This window comes from Ictalurus furcatus, chromosome 22 (genome assembly GCF_023375685.1).
Source record: "Ictalurus furcatus strain D&B chromosome 22, Billie_1.0, whole genome shotgun sequence".
Lineage (NCBI taxonomy): Eukaryota > Metazoa > Chordata > Actinopteri > Siluriformes > Ictaluridae > Ictalurus > Ictalurus furcatus.
This window is the reverse complement of record NC_071276.1, coordinates 4,793,813-4,818,097: the sequence shown is the minus strand read 5'-3', so window position 1 is coordinate 4,818,097 and position 24,285 is coordinate 4,793,813. Positions and strand designations below refer to the sequence as shown.

General features: G+C 41.4%; 2 protein-coding genes across 2 annotated transcripts; one reads left to right on the top strand and one right to left on the bottom strand.

The window, feature by feature from the left end:
* Positions 1 to 1,286: 1,286 nt before the first annotated feature.
* iscu (iron-sulfur cluster assembly enzyme) lies at positions 1,287 to 3,144 on the bottom strand. The gene is made up of 5 exons (XM_053610705.1): positions 2,991 to 3,144; positions 2,396 to 2,509; positions 2,187 to 2,297; positions 1,992 to 2,070; positions 1,287 to 1,842 (listed from the first exon to the last, which is right to left on the bottom strand). Exons 1-5 carry the CDS (start codon positions 3,081 to 3,083, stop codon positions 1,754 to 1,756), a joined length of 486 nt encoding a protein of 161 aa, XP_053466680.1. The 5' UTR covers positions 3,084 to 3,144; the 3' UTR covers positions 1,287 to 1,753.
* Positions 3,145 to 3,758: 614 nt separating this feature from the next.
* Positions 3,759 to 24,279, top strand: sart3 (spliceosome associated factor 3, U4/U6 recycling protein). Its single transcript, XM_053610127.1, has 19 exons — positions 3,759 to 4,272; positions 9,114 to 9,240; positions 10,027 to 10,134; positions 10,708 to 10,892; positions 11,039 to 11,144; positions 13,105 to 13,229; positions 13,320 to 13,475; positions 15,669 to 15,807; positions 16,309 to 16,416; positions 17,528 to 17,605; positions 17,822 to 17,880; positions 18,200 to 18,309; positions 18,563 to 18,675; positions 19,086 to 19,162; positions 19,608 to 19,776; positions 19,866 to 20,311; positions 20,421 to 20,573; positions 20,848 to 21,023; positions 21,396 to 24,279. Exons 1-19 carry the CDS (start codon positions 4,063 to 4,065, stop codon positions 21,586 to 21,588), a joined length of 2,838 nt encoding a protein of 945 aa, XP_053466102.1. The 5' UTR covers positions 3,759 to 4,062; the 3' UTR covers positions 21,589 to 24,279.
* The last annotated feature ends 6 nt before the right edge of the window (positions 24,280 to 24,285 follow it).

The following is a 24,285-nucleotide window of genomic DNA, read 5'->3' as shown; positions in this document are numbered from 1 at the left end:
TTTTTTTTTTTTTTTTAGCAAAGTGAGAGTTATCGGTCATTGACACGCACCACACCCTCAAGTGATAGTGTTATGAAGAGTGATTAGGATCGTGAAAGGAGGAGAACACTGAGAATTGGAGTTCTGGATGTCTTCTACTTTGTGAGGAGCTGGTGGGTGCAAAAACTGTCACAAATACAGAATAGAGCTGGGAGGTGGATTTTCAGGAATGGGTTAGGTTAGGCCTTTCTCCCATACTTATGGGATTATTTCTTTTAAAAGGCAGAACTTTGCAGTAAAGATAAAGATTATTAAGGCTCTCTTAACTAACATGATTTAGTTAATCCGTTAACATTAACAAACCATGAACTTCAGCCATAATACACCATATGTAAATGTTAACAAAGTAAGATTTAAGGTGAATTAATTGAAGTTTATTTTAACGCTAATGAAATGCAGCTGCATTCACTAATGTTTATTAAATTCCTTACTGTTGATAATTTACTGCTACAGAGCCCCTAGGGACATGGTGGTGGAAAAGATTTGAGATGGGAGAAAAAAAAATTCAAAACTTTTGCGTTCCCTCACAAAGATAGCCTTCCTGTTGTGTTCTCTCGTGAAACCCGTGTTCTCACGAGAGACTTCTGCGTGGTGGTTTGTGCTTGTATCTTCACAGCATCACTAGAGTCATTTTTTTGTCGAGACACTGCTCTATCGCGTAATATCCTTTCCAGGTGTCTTTCATTTATGTAAAACCGTGCCTCGAACTACACACAGACCACATTTCTTTATATTTGAGTCCAAGTTCAAAATTAAACTCTATGAAGCACCCCATTGTGAACCTACGGAGCGGTCTGAACCACCACAAGCAGGAAAATAAACAGGAAGTGTTTGACCGAACTCATAACAGGTTTTGCGAGGGAACGCAAAAGATTTGAAAAAATTTTTTTCTCCCATCCCAAACTTTTTTCCACCACCATGTCCCTTTAGGGGTTCCATATACTGGTCTCCAGGTATAAATATTAAAACTTGCTTCATCCTCAGTGAAAGTCATGTTCATATTGGTCATCATGTCTTCACTTTATTTATTGATGGTATGAACATCAGGTAATTCATGTGATTATCTGACTTATTGAAAAAAACAAAACCTTCAGTTAATGTAAATGCTTAAGTTTAATTACTAATGATTGTTAATGAAGTTCATTGTTCATGAGGATTCAGAAAAATAATAATGAGAATAAAAAGTCCTGATTAATATCATTGGTTCAGTCATGTTACTTTGCTGAAATCCCTCCCAGACAAATACATCATCTTTTAAAAGTTTTATTAAGCTTAAACAGTAGAATATAGCATTAGATTATTTGTGCGTTTATGACTGCAGATGAATGCAGATTGATGACTACAGTTTTGCTCCATGGATCAATCATCATCTTCAAAAAAACAACAACAACAACAACCAAACGAAATGCTTCCATCTTTGTGCGTGATTCAGAAAGACATTAAAGAGAAACACCCCCCCCCCTTTCACACACCATCCCAATATAATTAAATTAAAAAGCCTCCTCTCAACACCTCACATCAATCATCACAATGCAAACATGCTGTTACCCGAAACCCCTGGTAGAGGATCTCCATTTTTCAGCAGTACTACAGGAGGATGATGTCACTCGAAGGACAATATGTTTGGCTATGGTCAGCACAGTCTGTGCTTAAATTACGCAAAAGATGTCAAGCCGTTTGTCGGCACTGGAGAGAAAGGTTTAAAGGGTGCGGTTTAATTTCTAGCCCCTTCCACTTTCTCCTCGTCCTTCTGTTTGAGTTCGTAGTCGGCCAGTGCGGCCTTGATGGCGTCCTCTGCGAGCACTGGAGGGAAATAAACAGCGCCGTCAGACAGGGACGGGACAATTCCCCGACACTCCAATTAAGATGAGGTACAAAAACGGGACCCGTGTAATACACAAGTAGTAAATCAAGTCTACATGTATTTATATTACGGTTTTAGTAAAGCTTACTAGAGCAGTGAAGCTTCACCGGTGGAAGACACAGCTCCTTGGCAATCTCTGTGTTCTTGATTTTCAGAGCTTCATCGATCTAGTGGAGAGAACAGAAGCAGAAACACACACACACACACACACACACACACACGTCACATGCAGTTGAGAGCAGAATGTTTAATAGCCTGAGGGCAAAAACACACACACACATACCGTTTTGCCTTTAACCCATTCTGTGGCCAGGGAACTTGAAGCGATGGCTGATCCACAACCGAACGTTTTGAATCTGGCATCCACTATCTTTCCGTTCTCATCAACCTTGATCTGTAAACACAAGGCACTCCTGGTCACGTGCTTATTCTCAATCTCACTCTCTCTCACCCACACGCACACTAGCAGTGAGAAGATCAAATCCAGTATACCTGCAGCTTCATGACATCTCCACATGCAGGTGCTCCCACTAAACCGGTCCCCACATTCTTGGCGTTTTTATCCAAGGAACCAACATTTCTTGGGTTCTCGTAGTGATCCACCACCTGCACAATGTCATCAGGAACGAACAGGTTAATAAACTATGACTTCGAGAAACACAACATGTGTTGGGGGGTCACGTTTCCCAAATGGCTCCCTACTGGCGGTGTAATGCACTAGCTGTGTGTTGGTTAGTTAGTTATAGTACACTAGCTGTGGGTTGGTTAGTTAGAGTGCACTAGTTAGTATTAGTCTATACACTGTTATGAAGGGACTAGTTTGGGATTCACCCGAGTATAATGAACTTTATGCGTATTTTTTTTTTTTTTTTACAGCAGAACTATTGAAGATAAATTAACTAAGAAACCACATACAAAGTTTTTGTCTTTATAATATATCTGTAGAATTTATGACACTGTGTGCTTTCCCCCATTAGCTAACTAGAGCTAGCTCCGTGACGACGTAACAATTCACCTCGGCTTAAAAGTTCTTTCTGGCTTACGGAAAACCGGGAAGAATGAAACATGCAGTAAAACCTTCACTCACTTTTTTGTGGTAACAGCAAACTGCTTTAATTTCTGGCGACGTCAAGTTTCTGCCGAGAAACCCGAAGGACGCGAAACAGCTCCTGACCGCCATGTTCACTGTGACGTCAACAGAAGGGGGCGCGTGCTTATCTGTATTCACCAGTAAACAAACCATCCGCGTTGCGTGCAGCAGGAGGCGCTGCGGAGAGTCGAGTCATTTTTAAGAACCGATTCGAGAGTCGATTCTCCAGAGTCATTTGCCCAAATGTTCCCAAAAAACTAAGACATAATACAAATAAGGGAAAGGTCATCGTGAGCTGTACTCAAGTACACACTATACTATTACTACTGACGGTAAGAATAACAAGGAATATTTACACATTTTCATCTTTCTGTGATATTACATCAGTTGTTCCTTATGTGCTGCCATGCAAGAAAAAAAAGCCAAAATCCATAAGCATCTCCTTATTGCGAGAAAAGCATCTCATTATACAAAAAATCTTGTTATTAAGAAACAAACATCTCATGATTATGAGAAAAGCATCTCGTTATTATGAGAAAAGCATCTTATGAGACAAACATCTCATTATTTATGAGAAAAGCATCCCTAACCTATTGCAATGCATTATGGAATTTAATAAGTGTGTTGGATATTCTGTTATGCCCTTTCAGATCTGATTGATAAAATAAAGCATCCTAACTAATACTATATAGTGAATGGTATGATTTCATCTCTCTCTCAGTCTGTCTATTTGAATGAAGTGAATCAATGTCACTGTGCAGAGACGACTCTATAGCCTGGGTTCCCAAAGCTTGGAATCGGAGAGTTGACTCTGTTTGCGTTTGACTCCCAGCGCCGTTTAAACCACCGTTCCACTGAGTTCAGTTATTATCACACCAGTGTTAACACTTTCTTTAGCAGAATGTTAGTGATTTATGACTATCCTACAGTATTTTCCTGTTCATAAAGTAGACATTTCATGACATAGGCTAAGAAAAAACAAACGTAGGTCTGTTTTTCATACGGAGCTCATTGGATCAGGCTGTAACTCGGGCACGCGCGTCCTGTTACCAGGCAGATCCTCGCAAACATGGCGGCGACTGGGAACGAAGCGGAGACGTTGTTAGCTGATATCAAGGAGGAGGAGGAGGAAGAAGAGGAAGCCGAGGAGATGGAGCGAGAAATGGAGTCGGGAGAGGAAGAAGCAATGGGCGTTGAGAATTCCGAAGACGAAGAGGACGACGACACATCGGAGGACGAGCGAGAAAATGAAGCAGAAATCCAGCGCTTGGAGGAGCAGGTAAGCTAGGCTAACTTGTTAGCCTTCAGCTCTGAGGAGAATGAATGGTGAAGCCCGGCTGAGCTAGCACGCTAGTTAGCCGTGGTACGCAGTTAACCAAATAGTAAATAAAAGTATCACATTCTCTTGGTGTAAAGGAAGTTTTTAATGATGGAGATATTTTCAGTTATTGAGCACGCGCACTGAAGTTTAGAGGAGCTAACTACTAGTTAGCATCACCTTCTGCGCAGCTCTCTCTGTCCAACTTCTGGTCTTTTTTTTTTTTTTAAAGAAATGTTTACAACACACGAGCAAATATTTATGTCGACAAAATGTCCACCTGTACATATGTACTTTTCTGCACTTGATACGCAAAATAAAGGCGCTGGCTGTCCGAGTTAGACACGGTGCAGGCTTTGTAGCTAAGGAGCATGTAGTCAAACTGCGCGCGCCATGCTGTGGGCGTGAAGCACAGCGCCTTCTCACAGTCACCCCGAGCTCAGAGCAGCCGTTTGTGGGGACATACAGACATTTAAAGCGTGTGTTTGATCCGAAGGTGCGGACGGTGATCTAGCGACCCGCTGCGTTACTGCGCAACATCCTTTGCTCCAGGCGCAGAAAACTCTTACGGTGAACGTCGGCTCTGTTGATCAGCGTTGCGCCGGATGACGTCACAGGCTAGTTTGCATATCGGTTTTATTCCTCGCGGATATTTGCATATCGAATCACAAATGAAGGCACGTGAAGACGGAAGATTTTGACTTATAATTTATTTATTGCAGAAAGACGTAATCTTTTGGTCAAACTAAATTTTTATTCGTTCATGAGCTATTATACTTTTTATTTAAAGGGAAAAAAGATTTAAAGGAGATTTTTTTAAGATTAAGTCTGTAATTGGAAGAGTGTTTTTTCTTATATTTGATTAGCCCCACCCACATTTATGAAGCTCCACCCCCATGATCTACAGTGGCCCTTAGAGTGTTTCATAAAATGACTGACAGGAGGAGTATCCAAACACAAACAAGCATTTTATACACTTTTGCCAAGGTTTAATCCGTTGGTGGTGGTGGTGGTGTTTTCTTCTTCTATTATGTACCATATATCTTATAATAATAAAAAAAAATCAGCTGTTTTAAAGATCAAACCCACCTACTTGACCGTTAGAGACCTAATCTTGCCTAATGCACCTTGAAGGAAGCGGTTACTCACTTTTATTGCTGTATCTCCAAGAAGAGATGAAGCTGTGTGAGGTTTGGACAAACAGCGGTGATCAGTCATTGGTCACAAGCGTAACACAGTCAGGCATTACACACTGATGGTGAGTCAACTCGTGTAACATCATAAACATCATAAGCTCTGATATAAGCTGGACAGCCGCATCGAGTTCAATACAGTCACTAGCGCCTGTGCAGAAAGTCACTAGACTTCTCGATAAAGTCACTAGGCTTCTCTTAAAAGTTGCCGGACGTAGCAATAAAGTCTTTAAATTGGCGACACTGGCTGCTCTCTGACTAAATTATTCTGGCTTTGCAAGATTATGACAGCAAAGTCAGTTTGCTCATTTTGTTTATAAGAATTTAACACAGCACGTTGCCATGTGAACATGAAGAGGGGTTTGTATTTGCATCTCTTTATCTGTGCATGGCAATCATCGTGTGTAGTGTAAGGCAGAAAGAACAACAGGGTGGTGTGAACATTGCCCTATAACAGAACACCCCATAGTTTTTTATTCCTCTCCGTTCAGAGAGCAAAGAAATTCGCACTTTTTATTCAATAAACGACGACGACACACTTTTTCTACATTTAGTTTCGTTCCATGAAACAAGTACAGAAAGATATAAACAGCTATTCCTTCATTGGCCGCTCTTTTTCTCTCTATTGAAGTGAAGTAAAAACACCCCATCTGTCATGAGGAAAGCACAAAGTCCTCTTAGACTCTTTTTGAGGTGGAAAACGTATTGATTGTTACAAAGTGCTGACACTGAGGACTCTTTCCATAAACGTTAAATAAACATTTCCTAACACAAAACATTGTGGAGTCTTTATTATTATCTTTATGTGGAGCATCCACCATTCAAGGCCCTACGTATGAGCTGTTACTGTAGACACGATAACATATTGGTACAAGTGAGCTGTCAGGTCATACGAATCCGCACCTTCTGACCAATCACATTTGAGAATTTAACATGGCCGTGATGTAATATGCATGAATGTGCGGTTTTGAACGTTAACGCGTGCGACACTGAGCCACAAACCTAACGTTTCCTCATCTCTCGGTGCCGTCTCAGACCTGCAGTATAGCTGTTCACACAGAACACTGGAGGATCGAGTCGTGTGCGTAGGTGCTGTAGTTGTCCTGGTGGTTCTGACAGCAGCATCCACGCTTCGGTTGAACTGGAACGGCTCTACGTCCGTAACATCAGATGGATGAGAGAATGCGCAAGGCGGGCAAGAAAATCTTTCATCTGTCGGATTTTAAACATTTTACACTACATATAACTAGTTCTACAGGTTTTCCTGAACTGAAACATGCTTCTCTTTTGCATGTCTTTCAACCACGAGTAAAGTTCAAGCATTTAACAGCGTGAAAAGGGAGAAAATTTAAAAGATTTAATTTGGACTGCAGCAAAAGAGCATCACAGACATTTTGACAGCTCCTGTCTGATTCAAAGCGGAATGGATTGGGCTTATGTCCATTTCATACCGGCACATATCTGTCCAACAATTAGTTGGAGTTGATTGACATGAATTGGCTACAACGCTCTCTCCTCTCCACTAATATCCGGTGTGTGGTGGGCGTTCTGGAGCACTATGGCTGCCGTGGCATCATCCAAGTGGATGCTACACACTGGTGGTGGTTCAGGAGACCTCCCCCCATACTATGTAAAGTGCTTTGAGTGTCAGAAAAGCACTATATAAATGTAACTGTAACATGTACAGAGATTCGGACATGTTTAGGCAGATTGTGTGTGTGTTGAACTGGCTCCTTATGCAACGTGATCTTTGCAGGAAGAAGCGAAAGCAAGATTAAAAATGAAATTAAATACAAACTTGAGTAAATAAAAACAAACTGTTATGTAATCTGAGCTTTTACTAACGAACGGTATAAAATGATTACAATTGACACATTTTTGCAATTTTTACGTCAAAGTCAAGCTCCGCCACAAATTTAGTCTTGGCCGACACTCGCCCACCAGTCAGCTCTCCCCTATCATACAACAGCTACCAACCAGGGAGGGTGCTTCCTCCAAGACGCATGAAACTTGAAACTGAAGCTTTTCTAACTGCTGCGTCACAGGGCGGTGTAACGCACGTGGAGGAAAGCGCTATCCGCCCTCTTCCGCATACCTGAGCTCAGAGATGCCCACGATTGGCTGGTGTCACTGTGATTGACAGGGAAGAGAGTATTACACCCCTCCCATCCTGCGCTGAAACACTGTCATAACAACACCTGCACACTAGAAGAGAGATTATTTTAAATTTATTTATTGAGTACCATTAGGCAAGGAGAGTTTTATTATAACTAGCTTTAGTAGTGAGACTCCTGTACAATTTGTTGCTATTGGCACGGAATGAATTTCTTTTCCTCAGACCTAATATTCACAATATTGATAATGTAATGTTTTTGCTGTTTTTTTTGACAACAGTAATCCACCTTCTTCTTTGTGTCTTGTCTTAATTGCAGTCATGCGTGTAATTTTCCAACACACACGATGTCCAAGGGTATACCAGGGTGTATTATCTGTAATAAAGCCTCTGTTGCTTGTCTATTATTAATCCGTGCACACTGAGAAACTGTTTTCTTTTACATGGTGATTCTGTCATGCTCTTTTGTACGCTTCAGATTTCACTAAACAAACATGAAACCCGCGAGCCGTGCCGTGCTGAGCCGAGGTGTCGAGTGGCGAGAGCGTGATTGGTCTCGCACAGAAGGCTGGGTGTAATCTTTTCACTGATCGCGGTTCTCCGGTCGCCCGTTCTGACGTTATAACTTTGCCTTTCAATGGTAAATGAAATAAATAAATAAATGCTGCAGTGGCCTTGCTGCTTCACCATTTAGTTCGTTTAGTTTAGTCGGTCATTTTTGTTTTCAGCCCCGTGAGCTTTGCCTTTTATAGAGTTTTGTGACTGCGACTAAATGTGAATCGTTTGCGTGTTTTGGTCATTTACGGTTTGTTGGAGTTTCTCAACATGCGCGTCAGGTCTGAAGAAAACCCTTTCATCCTTTCTGAAATGTTTGCAAACCTGCTCGGTTTGGCTTAGCGTAGGAAAACATTTCCACACGAATAACACAGTGCAGTTAGTGGGACTGGATTTGGGTAAATCCGACTGCTGAATAAATGCTATATTTTTACGTGGAGTTGAATTTTTTTATGTTTGGCGCATTAACGCAGTATAACCATTACTACGAAAGTGTCTGCTTCTTTATTCCTCTGTGTTTCTTAATGTACTGTGGTAGCCTGCTGTTCACAGACATCAGCACTACTGCACAAGTAATTAATGAATAATTGAATTCCGGTTTAAGCTCGTTATCATGCCACTTTGCCGTTGTTATAATTGGCCGTTACACAAGCGGTTGGTGGCACAGCAGGTAGTGTTGCATCCTGAGCCATCCCCCAATATTTCTGCAGTATTTATGTAATTTCTCTAAAACGCGAAAGTGTTTTCCATTATAAATGTCATGGCCTTTTTAGTTAATCGGTGTGTTTGATGATGATGATTAACTGTTTAAAAGTGAGTTTCTTCATGTTTGCAGATACATTTGACTCTCTTCATCTTCAAAACTATGGCGTAACGAAGACCATGCTTTACCGCCATACAGTTTTTCACTAATGTCTGCACTCTTTGTCGTGACCTTACAGCTGTCGATCAACGCATTTGATTATAATTGCCATGTGGACCTGATCAAGCTGCTGAGGCAGGAAGGGAAGCTGTACAGACTGCGCAAGGCCAGGCAGAAGATGAGCGAACTCTTCCCTCTTACTGAAGGTGTGAGCCCAATTTATTTTCCATTTACTAATTAATAAAAATGAATGTGTTTTTTATCTATAGTGTGAGTTAGTCTTAGATTCCTATATATATGTACATCCCGTGTTTGTAAAATGGCTTTTGTATACGACAGGTGTATAGTGCATCAACACTCTGTCTTTGGGAGGTTTTTGGGTTCTTACCTCTTTCTAATCCAAATTACAACAAGCAATAAAATTAAAAACGAACGACAAACGCATTTAGTTATGTAACTGTTCGTTTGTGTTATTCACGCATCTCCTGCTGTGAAGTCCATTGTCCAGGCTTGATTTTACATGAGGTTTATATATAACACGAATAAACAAGTGAATGTCTGCTGTACTTTTTGTATCACTGTGGGTGGTGGCAGGATCTATTCCTGTCCATCTGCTGTGTTAATGCTCGGTGCAGTCTGAAGTTATCGTTCATCTGGGTGCGTTCATTTAACATGCTCGTGGGACTCCGAGTCACACATCTGAACCTCATGAAATAATTAGCCATGATCTTTCTGTTCGACTTCAGCTCCTTATGAGCAGGTAACGAAGTGCAGGAGTCACTGGAATAAAAAAAAACTCAACAAATTCCTGTCACAGACATTTTTCTAACTCTGAATGAAATTATAACAGGACTGAATGATCTGCGCAGTCTTTCTGTTTTGTATCAGCACACAGTGGCATATAATATAACGTGTCTGTACGTTTTGGGAAATGCGGTGTGTGTTACATGTCGCGTTCCTTCACTGATGCTATGTTCTGATTGGCCGCGCAGAGATCTGGCTGGACTGGCTGAAGGACGAAATCGGCCTGGTGGAGGGCGACGAAGCTGAGCGCGAGAAGATCTACGAGCTCTTCGAGAAAGCCGTGACGGACTACATCTGTAAGCGTGGCACCGTTTCTGTAAAACGTCTGAATGAACAGTGATCTGACTCACTCGCTCATCCCATAGCTAGTTCAGAAATCTCTTTCATTTTTTTTTACATTGTTGTGGCTTTGTTTTTACCCCGCATCTGGCAGTTAAAGAGAACAGCTGGCATGTTGTATATAACTGACCTATTAAAATTCCTTGTGTGTGGATTTATGATGTTACACTTTGCTCTATATTTGAGTTTCTAATCAGGAAAAAGCCATGTGCATGATTGCAAAAGAGATTGCTTTAAAAAAAAAAAAAATCCATGACTCATTGTTGCTTGTGATAGAGCAGATGTTATTGGTTGGTTTCTTAAAAAAAACCCCAAAACAAAACCTGGAAGGCTTATCTGTGGTAGAAAGTGCAGTGAAGCCCCAAGGATGTTTCCCAGACAGCAGACAAGGCAAATAAAAATAGAAAAAAAATATTAATTTTTTTTTTAAAGACAGTTCTTTAAGAAATTGTCTGACATTGCAGGAGGAGGAGGCGGATCACTGCTCTTTGTGGGTGTATTTTTTTTTTTACTCGTTGTCTCTTCCACAGGTCCTGATATCTGGTTGGAGTATGCGCAGTACTCTATAGGTGGCATGGGGGCTGCGGGAGGCATTGCCCGGGTGCGCACCACCTTTGAGAGGGCTCTGACCGCTGTGGGTTTGCACATGACCAAAGGAGCTGCGCTCTGGGAGGCCTTCCGGGAGTTCGAGATCGCCATCCTCTCTACCCTCCAGGTATCCAAAATCTGTTGCTTTTCTCCGAGTGCACAAAGATCTTTCCTTCGATGCAAGTTTTCGTGTGGGATGTAGCCGATTCATGCGAAGATCCTGCTCTCTGCTGCAAGGGATTAAACGTTAACGCGCTCTGCTATCTGTTACAGCCTCCTCCCGGCAGCGTCTCGAGTCCTGAGCAACAGGAGCAGGTGAACGCGCAGCTTGAAAGGATCCACACTCTCTTCAGAAGGCAGCTTGCCATACCGCTAATGGGTAAAGAGGTTACCTCCCTTTCTGATCCTTTCATACGGGCACAAACACCTCTTATCCCTGTCTTCCGGTATGTCTCTGTCTAATGTCAGTTCATCTGCTTCTGTCTGAGACAATAATGAAACAATGAAGCAGGCTGGAGACCCAAATAGAGCTTTAGTTACATCCCTAATGAACATAATGCACCAGCTTCCCAGTTCGACCATCTAAAGCTCTAAGACTGAGCTACAGTCTGGATAAACGTGACGTGACGACAAATGGTACACGCAGAGTTAAAAAATAATATCGAATGAAAATGTAAAAAAAAAAAATAAATTCCATACTTAACACCGTTCCATGTTAATATATTTTCGGTTTGAAAACTCACTGCATCATAAGTGTGTGGTTTCAGATTTTCCATGCAAACCTACACATGCGCATGTGCTGTAAGAAGCCAAGAGCTGCCCACCCACTCCACCTGCGCCTAGCCAGATGGTCTGTGTGTGTGTGTGTGTGTGTGTGTGTGTGTGTGTGTGTGTGTGTGTGTGGTGGTGATAAAAAAGTGTGAGCCAAAACTGCTCCTTTCCTCACTGAACAAAGCCAAAACACATTTTATGTTCCTGAGCATCTTGGCTAATGTTTCCCTGTCTCCCTGGCTTTTATGCTCTTTTCTAGGAAATCTATATTCCTGTATGGCTGCAGTAACCTGCTTTGGTGCTGGTGTTTCATATGAGCTTGAACAAGAATTGCGTGCATAAAGGGAGAAAGAAAAAGTGTGTGTTGTATAATCAGTTATACTTAATCTATGCTATACCGTTTTAATAGGTTAATCATGCAGCTATCCAATCAGCCAATCACGTGGCAGCAGCACAGTGCATAAAAAGATGCAGCTACATGTCAAAAGATTCAGTTTATGTTCACATCCAACATTTGAATTGGGGGGGTGATCTCTGTGACTGTAACCATGGCATGGTTGTTGGTACCAGATGGACTGGTTTGAGTTTTTCAGAAACTGCTGATCATCTGGGATTTTTCACACATGCAACAGTCTCTAGAGTTTACTCAGAATGGTGTGAAAAACAAAAATAACACCCTGTGAGCAGAGGGTCTGCAGGCTGAAATACCTTGTTGAGGAGGGAGGTCAGAGAAGAATGACCAGACTGGTCTTTACAACTGTGGTGAGAAGAAAGGCAGCATGTTGAACCTTAAAGCAGAGGGGATTTGACAGCACAAAACCACATTGGTTTCCACTTCTGTCAGCCAAGAACATAAATCTGAGACTACAGTGAGCACAGGCGCACCAAAACTAGATCAGGTTTAATGACACGCTGCCTAGATGGTAGGGTCAAAATTTGGCATCAGTAGCATGGATCCATGGACCCAGCCTGATATGTGTCAACAAGTCATGCAGGTCAACAGGTACTGTGGGGAATGTTCTGGGTATAATATATCAGTCGAGCAAAGGGATTTTGAAAGGAATAGCCTTATCTGAGTGCTCTTGACTACGTGCATCCCTTTATGGCCACACCTTATAATGGCAACATCCAGCATGATAATAATGCACCATGCCTCAAAGCAGACGTCGTTTCAGACTGGTAAAGAACGTCCAATGTCGCCACACACAGAAAAACTGTTAATTATATGAGAGTTTGATCATGGAAGAAAGTGGTCCACATTGACAAAATGGTGCTTGCTAGTAAGCCCAATCTATCTAGTTCTACAGAAAGGAGACTGTCTTTGAGTAAGCAGCGTTGCTCTAGGTTAAAGTAGTTTTAGTTTTATATGAGCTCTAAATGCATAATGCAAATAGGTTTGAATGTCTTTTGAGAGGAAACATGCTTACAAACTGAACGCTTCATACTAACAGGTATGATTTAAAAACTGCATGCCCCGTGAGAGTCCCTGATCCTAAAAACTGAAGAGTGAAAGAACGTGTGGTTTCGGTGTCTCGAGTGTATGTTAATAAGCCTTCTATGACATGTAGATATGGAGAGCACATACACCGAATACTCTGACTGGACGGATGAGGGTGTGCCAGAGACGGTCACGCAGCACTACAAGCGAGCGCTGCAGCAGCTGGAGAGCCGCAGGCCTTACGAGGAGGCTCTGGTATAACACGCATCGTATTTCTACAAATGAAAAACATTGCAAAACTATCCACCTTGTTCATGTGTCTCTGTGCTTCTCCCTGTGCTGTAGCTGGTGTCGGAGCCGCCGAAGATGGCGGAATATCAGAGTTACATCGAGTACGAGATTAAGGATGGAGACCCTGCTCGAGTTCAGATCATATTCGAGAGAGCACTGGGGGAGAACTGCTTAGTTCCTGATCTTTGGGCCAAATACACTATCTATCTGGTAAGACATATAAAGATGCTACTCGGTGACATTGTGTCTAGTCGGTCAGACCTTAGCTACACATGGGGGGTGGGGGACAATATAATAATTGACTTTTAAAGTTTATATATTTTAAAAATAAAGTTTTCTTTATTAAAAAACTTTTTGATTGACAAATTTCTATGAAAGTTTAACTAAAGATTTAAGAATTTATATTCAAATGCTTTTGAATAGTAATCATCCTGTAATTATATACTGATATACAAAAAACAAAGGTCTGTAACACTTCACTTGCCATTTTGCATACAACATACAACGTGACATACCGTAATAAAAAAAAATTCAAAATCAAATTATTCATATTTTATTTTATTTATTCGTTCACGGTCACTGATATTTAGCTAGCTTTTGCATTTATTATGAGATCCATGTAAAAAAAAAAAAAAAAGAAGCCATTTTGAGGCTTACTTTAGGGCCACATGGCTTTCCATCATTACAGCGAACATCTTAAAACACAATAAAACAGCTTTCGAGACTCAGCCACAATAGAAGAATGCCTCCAGTAAGTGCCTGTTGAAAAGTTTTAAGTTCTTACATAAAGTGCACCAAGATCCATAAAGAGTTGCTCTATAAGCTCATCACGGAATTCTCAATCAAATTGGATGTTGAGGTACACGCTCTTTCAGTCGGTATGTCAGGCTGCTTCTTTTTTTAGTTTTTTCTTTCCTTTTTAAATCATCCACCTGCTGCATCTCGCTCAATTTATTCAAGAGCGTTTTAATGACATGCTAATGAGATGCGATAGCCACAAACGCACAACGGCCCATTAGGGGGTTTAGCACAGATGGGGAGAGGAGGGAGAGTGAGAGATGAGGAACAGAGAGCTTCAGGTGGAACGGAGCAGAGCAGGAGCAAGAGGAAACACTTCTCTAGATAAATAGAGGGAAAAGCTCTTTCTTCCATGTTAAAAGGGAGAGAAAACACCTTCCAGATGAGCAGCCAGAGCATCGATTTACATGCATTTTAGCTTCTTTTTCTTCTTCTTGACTGCTACGTTGAGGACGCTAATCCAAGCCTGACACAGTGGCGCTTAGATTTATCCAGAAAGGTTCTCTAGTGGCTCATGTAGTGCATTAAAAGCTGATTAAAATCACACCAGCTGTGCATAACTGAATGCTTTTTTTTATACATATAATTTTTATTTTATTTTTATCTTTAAACACACTCTTGGTTTTTCCCCCTAATGGTTTCATCTGATATATTTATTGCTCGATGCTTGATAAAGAAGAACTTTATTTAAAAAACAAAACAAAAAAAAATATAGGTCGGACTAATTTCTGGAAATAATAGCTGCTTTGCTACATCCAAGTGGTGTAAAATGTGTTTAACTTCATCTTCTGTGCAGAATGTAGGCAGAAATGTTGAAAAATAATAATAATGAAGAAATGCATTTAGTTTCCCCTGTTAAGTTCAAATGTCTGGCAGTGTGCAGACGCACATACTTCTGTAGTGTTTCTCAGGGAATACACATTTCACTGGGCTGTGAATAAATACCGCTGTCAAGCTTATTCAGTTAACGTGAGGAAGATGCTGGAAAAACAACCGGTAGCGTGGTATAATTCGGAGAACAGCACGTTGCATGTTGCAATTCGCCGTCTCCAAAACTCCTAAAATGATCGTTTCAGAAATGGATTCAAACAGCGTCTACACAAGACTTAGGGCTGGGTTCCAGGATTTTTCTTTGTTGTTTTTTTTGAAGCAGAAAGCTGGCTCCCTCTAGTAGTAGACAAACTGAAGTGTTGGATTACAGAAGTGTTGGATTGGAATCCAATCTGGCACTAACAGAGACTGCTTGCTGGTCATAGCAGTTTGAAACGCTGTAAAATGACTAGTAATATAAAGTGACAACTTTATATTCGTAGGTAATGAAATATACGAATGCTTTTGAGATGTGTATGTGGTCAGTGCGGACTGTCTTGGACGCCGTGTTCGTCAGATCTGCCACAGGAGCAGCCTTGTATTGACAAAGCACACGGTACAAACTAAAAAACAAAAACACATCTGTAATCCATAACCATTTGAAGACCACTAGGGCAATGAAAAAGCTTGTGTAACCTGCGCTTTTCCTTGAAAGTCAATGCCTCCTGCCAGGAAAAAAAAAGGTCTCGTAATTAGTATAATTAGTAACGAGTTATTTTAATATCATTCCTCCAGGATCGCCAGTTGAAGATCAAAGATCTGGTGTTGTCTTGTCATGAACGAGCAGTCCGGAACTGCCCCTGGACCATGGGACTGTGGAAAAGCTACCTGCTGGCACTGGAGAGACACTGCGCAGAGCATCACATAGTCTCCGGTACTGGACACAAACGACAGAAAGCAATAATATACAGACAGATGACAAAGTAATGGGAAAAAGTAAAGGTGCTGGGTCACCATGAGCCACCAGAAGAGCATCCAGATTCCGCAGTGCTTGAGCGATGAACCCTGTTCTTCTCAAAAATATTCCTTTAGCATAATAGTGTTATGATGATGATGATGGTGGTGGTGGAGAGTGTCACTCCAAAGTCTCCCTATAGGCATTAAATTCTTATTGGACTCTAGTGAGTGTGAAGGCCAGAGCATATCCCACATACCTCATGCCCTGTGGATTGGGGCGGAGTCATCCTGGGAGATCAGCGAAGACAAGTGGAGCCCAATATAAATTGTGGGGTTTTTCCCCTCTTTTAGTTGGTCACCTGTCTGTACATGTTGAAATACGAATGTGTATTAATTAGCGGCGATGTTACCAGCGATGCCGATTTAACGTGAAATAGCACGGATCGTCACATCTTACTTCAGATTTGTTTTTCTGTAGACGTGTTCGAAAAGGCACTGAATGCTGGCTTCATACAGGCCACGGATTACGTGGAGATCTGGCAGTCGTACCTGGATTACCTGAGGAGACGTGTCGATTTTAGCAAAGGTGAGAAAACGACTTTGCGGTGCATTTTTAAGAAATTCTCTCAGCCGTAACATAGACTGACCACGACGTGTTCAGTCTCCGAAGAGCTTTGAGCTGTGGTGCATTTTGCCATCATGACGCCTCCTTGTGCCAACCTCCCAAAACGTAAAGAGTCATTACTCCCTTCCTACGTGTTCATAAAATCATACGTATAGCAAATTTATTACAATAAGTAATTCATAATTCGTTATCCCACTAAAGCAGCAGCAATCTGAACTCTAATGACCAAGGAAATAAATGTTTGGATGGATGTGATGTAATATTCTGAAGTTATTTATTAAGAAACCTTTGGAGTGTAATTACTCTTTAAAAGCAGAATTGTAGCAGAAAGCTGGAGGTCACTCAGATGTACACGTATTTCCACTGTAAATGTAATTTTATAAATATCTACCATGTCTGCTATTTTACAGTGTTGGATGAAATTAGGGCAAGTACAACCCTGGTTCCAAAAAAGTTGGGACAATGTGTAAAATGTAAATAAAAATTCGGATGCAATGATTTACAGATCTCATAAACCCATATGTTATTCATAATAAAACATAGAAAACATATCAAATGTTTAAACTGAGTAAATGTACTGTGTTCAGGAAAAAAAAGGTCATTTTGAATTTTTTCTCAAAAAAATTTCTTTGTTGCCCCAGTCCAACTTTTTTGAGACACGTTGCAATCATCGAATTCAAAATTATCATATTGTTTTCCTTAAAATGGTACATTTACTGAGCTTAAACATTTGATATGGTTTCTATGCTTTATCGTGAATAACGTGGGATTATGAGATTTTGCAAATCATTGCTTTCTGTTTTTATTTACATTTTACATAGCATCCCAATTTTTTCAGATTTGGGGTTGTACTGTATTTACAGACAAACATTAGAGTGAGCTCGACTTCCATTTAAAGTCTCATAGCTCAAGTGTAGAACTAGAGGAGCAAACATCAGACACCAAGCCTGCCTTGGTTGATTGACTACATTTAGGGCAAGTGCACATTGTATAAAAGCTTAAAACGGTTTAAAAAAAATAAATTAAAAAAGGTTGTACTTCAGTAATTTATTGATTTGGTAATTGATTACAGAGGGGAGCAGAGAGCTAGAGGAGCTGCGGGCGGCCTTCACACGCGCTCTCGACTACCTGAAGCAAGACGTGGAGGAACGTAAGTGGTGTGCTGTGTGTTAAACTGCCATTGTGCCAGAGCAAATTTACAATCTTTCTTTATTATAAACAGTGCGGTTTTCGTTATGACAAACCAAACAGGTTTTTATTTATTAAATTGTTTTTAAAAAAATGCAGATTCACACCGTCTGTTAATCACTTAAATAGGCACGTGTGCGGCTCATAATATATTTTTGCTGTGGCCATCTGGTTACAGGGTTTACGGAGAGTGGTGATCTGTCCTGTACAATAATGCAAATCTGGGCCAGGATAGAGGTGAGTACACATCCCACATCCACCATTATAACATCCTCTTAAGACTAAACATGTTAGAAGAAGTTAACATGTTATTTTCATTTCACAAATGTTGGTTGAACAAAAAATGAGCAGTATGCTGGGAGAGTAAGTTTACAAACATAACGATGCGCATGTAAATGTTTATTTTCATCAAGAAAATGTTTTTTTTTATTATGTTTTATTATCCGTGTAAAAAAAAAAATGTCCCTGCAAGTCTTGCAGCTGTAGCACATCTGAGACCACTTTGGTCGAACCAGGCCGTTTTTTCCCTAATCGCACCGATTGTTCTCTTCAACAGGCTTTGCACTGTAAGAACATGCAGAAAGCACGGGAACTCTGGGATCACATCATGACAAAAGGGAACGCGAAGTATGCCAACATGTGGCTGGAGTACTACAATCTGGAGAGGTCAGTGTCGTACAGCCAACAATGTTCTTCTCAAAATCGGCGAGTCCGGAACGACGCATCGGCTCTAAGCACGTCGTTCCTCATCTGGTCAGCTGCAGACAATAAAAAGCAAAAAAAAACAAAGTGCACAACTCTGCCGCAACTTTCGTTACTTTCAACACAACTTATAGAAGTGATTGACGCGTTTAGTTTCTGGATTTTGCGTGTGCGGTAATCAGAGTACAGGTAATACTGAAATGGTATCTGTTCCCAGGTCGTATGGAGACGCTGCACACTGTAGGAAAGCTCTTCACCGAGCTGTGCAGTGCACGTCAGATTACCCAGAGCACGTGTGTGAAGTTCTTCTCGCGTTTGAGAGGGTAGAGGGTAAGTGCTGCGGCGCTCAAAACAAACTTCAAGCTGTTTTGGCCAGACGGGGGATTTTATTGTGCTGGACGAAATATACATTTAGAAAAATTCCTCTCCTCGTCATGTCTCTGCTTTCTCTTCTTGTCTCGTCTCTTCTCATTCATGATTTTCTTGTCTATTCTCTTCTTCTTTACTCGTCTGTGACCTTGTTTCGTGTCTCCTCTTAATATTTCTATTGATCTTATACACTTTTTTTTTATTTATCTTTTTCTCATTTGTTCCTTCTTGTACATCTCTAGCTGTTTTATGTATCATATTGTTAAATACTCAACTTCGTTTTTCTTTTCCTCCCTCACCTTTTTTTTTCTTTTTTTTCCTGTGCCGCTTTCTGGCGTTCTGTGACGCTGCATGATTATATCCACCCGCAGGTTCTCTGGAGGACTGGGATGCTGCTGTACAGAAGACCGAGTCGAAACTGAATCGAGTGAATGAGCAGAGAGCGAAGGTAAGACTCCTTATTCACCTGTCCTGTTGTCCCTTTTTGAGTTTAAACTAACTGAAATAAGAGAAGGTGAGTAATGCATTAACAGACTCTGAGAAGTTGCGTGTCCTGCCCTGAGCTGAGATGAGGCTAGATCTGTCCGTGTTTACTTTTTACTAAGGCAGGTGCATAGCTACAGCCATGTTACTGATCTGCCACTTACAGTCGAAAGGAAGAAGCAAATAAGATCATCTTTCACTGACCGTGATGCCGAACCTGCGAGGCTGTGATAGGGATGGATGACACTTTCTTTATCTGTGAATTATTCCCGTTTTCCTAAGTTGGAATGTCTAATTGCTTTAATATGTGGGCCATTAATCTCTGAAACCGTATTTGTCCTGTCAAACGCATCCGATGAAAGCCATGTGCTTTTTTTTTCACGCTGCGCCCGATCTGCGTTTCTGTACAGGCGGCAGAGAAAGAGGCGCTGCTGGTCCAGCACGAAGACGACCGGGCTGAACAGCGTCGCAAAGCCAAGGCCGAAAAGAAAGCGCAGAAAAAAAGCCAGAAGACTAACAGGACAGGAGACAAGAGGAAGGCGGACGACGTGGGTGAAGATGAGTGGGGAGAGGAGACTGGTAAGGACGGTTACGAAGAATGCAGTCTGGAATAAAGCAAACTCTTAATTTAATTCGTTAATTCTTATACTAGTACGTGATTTTTCCAGAGCGCAAGAGGCACAGGGGTGAGGAGGATGCCTCGGAGGAGCAGATGGAGACGGAAGACGGGCTGTTCGGGCGCCGTGCTCCTCCGCAACACAAACAGGAGACTCCAGCCGCTGCGAAAAACCAGCAGGTGGCGAGAGAAGTAAAAAAAACAGCGGCCAGGACGCCCGACGAGCGCAACGACTCGTGCAGTGTCTTCATCAGCAATTTAGCCTTCAACATGGAAGACCCCGAGGGCAAACTGAAGGCCGCGTTCGAGAGCTGCGGCACCGTCGTACAGGTGCGACCCGTGTTCGCTGCAAAGGGCGCCTTCAGAGGATACTGCTACGTGCAGTTTGAGGACGAGCTGGGCGCTCGGGAGGCGCTCAAGTTGGACAGGCAGGAAGTGGATGGGCGGCCCATGTTTGTGTCTCCCTGCATAGACAAGAGCAAAAACCCCGACTTTAAGGCATGCGCAGCACTCAAATATATATACGCAATATTTTTGAGCAGAATTTCAGTATAGAGTCAACTCGAACTGCCAGTCAAATTATTTATCATGTCTGTGTTTTTGCCAGGTCTTCAGATACAACACATCAATGGAGAAGCACAAAATCTTCATCTCGGGGCTGCCTTTCAACTGCACTACGGAGAAGCTGGAGGAGTTGTGCAAGGAGCACGGTGCGGTCAAAGCTGTCCGCCTCGTCACCAACCGCTCCGGTAAACCCAAGGTTTGTGTGCGATTTCTTTTAAAACATAGTCGCGTTAACCCCGACTATACTTGGGTTGTTATGACCTTTAAAATCGAATTTATGGAAAAAATTTCCATTTCCCTCCTCCTTACTTGCACCAAACATGGAAAAGAGTTTTATTGCTCTGTTTCCATAATTGATGAGGTGCTTCTGTGATATTTTGAAGAATACAACTACTAAAGTTGATGCGAATGTTAATAATAATAACAATGATAATAGGCATCGTCACGAGGTTTGCGCGCGTGTTCCGCAGGGCCTGGCCTACGTGGAGTTTGAGAACGAGGCGCAGGCGTCTCAGGCTGTTTTAAAGATGGACAGGACGAAGCTGGAGAATCACGTGCTCTCTGTGGCCATCAGTAATCCGCCAGCCAGGAAAAATGAATTCATGCCAGTGCTGGGAGGCGCCGCGCCTCGGCAGATTCAGGGCACGTGAGTACAAGTTACAGGTTTATGTCCGAGTTTTACAAAGCTCCGACACTGGAGACTCCTTTTAAATGTTAAACACATTCAGACAACGGAATGACTTTTGCCAAAGTACTGTCTAGGTATCAGCATCTATAAGTCAGAATTCCTGTATCGTGACACTGCTACTGTAGACCAGGATGCTACAGCATCCAGAACAAGTGTCCAAGTGTTAATCGACACCTTCTGACCAATCAGAATCCAGAATTGAACAGCGCTGTGGTGTCACAGGCTTTATTTTAGTGACACATAATATAAGGTCACTAATCTTATAATGACTGCGATTTTTAATCCTAGGGTGCAATATTTTTATTTATTTTTTTAATGTTATGATTTCAGTCGTGGAAAAGGACGCACGCAGGTGTCTTTGCTTCCTCGCTCTCTGCACCGTCAAAACACACCACAGGCGAAAACGGAGAACGGCACCGCATCCAGACGGCAGGACGGCATGAGTGACGGAGCGCAAGCGGAAAACCCCGGAACGAAGCCCCTTTCCAACGAGGATTTCGCAAAGATGCTCCTGAAAAAGTGAAGAAAAAAACAACCCAGAACACAACCTGTTTAACTTGCCTTGTGTCAGAAGCCATTCTGTGTCCTTAATGCGATAGAGAAGAAGAAAAGCAGCGCTTTATGTCCTTTTTTCCCCTGTAAATACATGAACCCATACATGAAGTTCAATAAAAAAAAAGGTTTTAAGAGTATGTCCTTGAAACTAAAATAGGGTTAATTCTTTTTGTACATGTCAAATAATCTGTGTGACCTTTTTTGTTGTTTTAAAATGAGGCTTATGTGAGACCTTAATATTTACTACAGAAGTATAGTGTGTTATAAATTAGAAACTGTATGTATTTGCCATCAATTTGCTGTCTCCCCCCGCCCCCCCCCCCTGCCCCCCCCCCTGCTTTTGGTCAGAAAAGGAAAAAACAAAAAAAACCCCTGTGATTTGTTAAGCATAATTTATTTGCAGTGCTAGAACCCTGGGATTGCTCGTTGTGTTGAGAATGAAGAATCCAGAACACGATTCGTAGACAAGTTTTGTAATTAACGTGTTTTCAGATAACTAGATAAAAAATAATTCAGTATTTAGTAGGAACCTTTTTTTTTTAATATCCGCTATGTAACTTTTGTTTTTCTCTGGAATTCTTAATCGGTAGCGTTGTGTTCTTTCGAGCTCCTGGTGTTTTTCGTTCTGAAAAAACTTCTGAGTTTGTTGTCTCACAGTCAAGCCCTGTTTTTAGGATTTCTAGTTCCAGATGGCTGACACAGGAGGTTCTGCCTTATCTTGTTGGCACAGTATTGAGAAATACGACTAGGTGTTCAAGCGAGGCTGGACGTTTCTGTTCCGTTGTCAGAAAGCACAAATCTAGAACCTGATTCAAGTCAAGGTCAGTGTGGAGTTCTATCGTTTGAAACGCGGTTCTCGCAGTAATCGAGTTCTGGGGTTTGATCCGATTGGGTTAGGTCTTGATTTCTTCCGTCTGGTCTCTGTGACGTTGCCTTAGACCGTTCCCCGTCTCTGTGGAACTAAACGTTTAAGTGATTAAGAATCTATGCAGCTGTTTCATTGCTAGAACCTTCCATGTTAGTTTGCCTAAACGATCCCCGTTCCCTCTGCCATACTGTACATACACCAGGCCGTTTGGCTGAAGGCATTTTGTCAAGGTGACGATGGAAGGGTCGAACCTTTAACTGAACATTTACGGTGTGTGATGTATATTATTTTTTAAGAATCCCCCCCCCCCCCCGCACCAGTCCCTTTTTATGGAGTGTTTATCGAGCGTTCGCCACCCTCGCTGGAAGGCCGTAAGTTTTTTTTGTACAGCGTTTGTATATTTTGATCCGAAGGAATAGTAGCTCTAAATATTTGCTTCTGATCACCACAGTGGCCTAAATACAGTAGTAACGAGAAAAGAACCGTGCTGTTGCAACGTCTTGTTCAACTTGTCTGTATCCTAATTTCTTTGAAAAGTATTGTTCTTGTTAACACCCCTTCTCCGTTGCCCCCCCCCCCCTTTTCTTTTTTTTGGCCATTTACCTGATACGTTTTCCGCATCATTTAAAATTGTATCACTGTATCATCTTTTTCTCCATAATTCTTTTCCTTCATTGTTTATTAAGAACAATTAAAACATATGTGGTCATTAAGACAGTGCTGGGTTATTTTTCTGTAATGTGTAGGGAACTGGGGACCGCTGTTCTTGGAAGATAATCGATGATAATATTCGTACCACAGAAACTTATTTGTCGTATACCGAAGCAATTTGCAAACACCAGCCTTTTTTTTATTTATTATTATTTGTTAATGAACAGCTTGTATTTTTATCCACTTACTGTAGTGGAATGTCTGAGTAACAAATTAGTTCCTGTCATCCTTTCTATAATAGCAGCTATAAACAGTCTTTGCCTCATCAGCCTCTTTTTATCTCGCTTTTCTGTGTCGGAAAACTTACTTTAACTTAGTTACAGCTTTGCGTTTCAGTGTTAAAGTGCTGACACTGGAGACACCTTCCAAAAATGTCTCCAAATAATAAGAATTTCTTAATTGCAAGCTTTTATTTATTGATTGATTGATTTTATTTTAATCCTTTTATGTGCAGCACCGGTCACGTGTCCCTGTATATGTTGTTTCTATAGAAGTTTGACCAAACAGCCAAACATTCCACAGTGCTTTGGTCAATGAAAAGCTATATTTGTGTATGTATACGACAATGAGGACAATGAAAGTGCTGATCTCAATAATTTAATAATTCTTTCTCACACACACAGCTAAAATAAATAATGTCATTCCTGAAATATAAAGTGCTTCTTTGTGCAAACCTCCAACATGAGGCACAAAGTGGTACTGTGGTTAATATTGTCCGTAGAGCTAAACGTAACCTTACAGAGAAAAAAAAACAACAACAAGCAAATAAACACAAAACGCTGTCCACTCGGTCAGGTCTTAAAGAATATTGAAATGGCACATACAATAGGGGAAAATGTAGCTGACTCGCTTTAATTCTGTATTAGCAACATTAGCATAACTAGTTTTTGTGGTGCAGAATTCTGATCGTTTTCTTTATAAAAATTGACATTTTTAGTTCCGGCACCGTTTATATGTAAACGGCAAAAAGTGTGTGGAATGCTAGTTAGCACTTGGGTACAAAAAGACTCCTGGTAACATAAAATGATCTCAGTGTGGAATTTTGCCAAACTCCATCAGAATACCCAAAATTTTGAATTTTTTGAA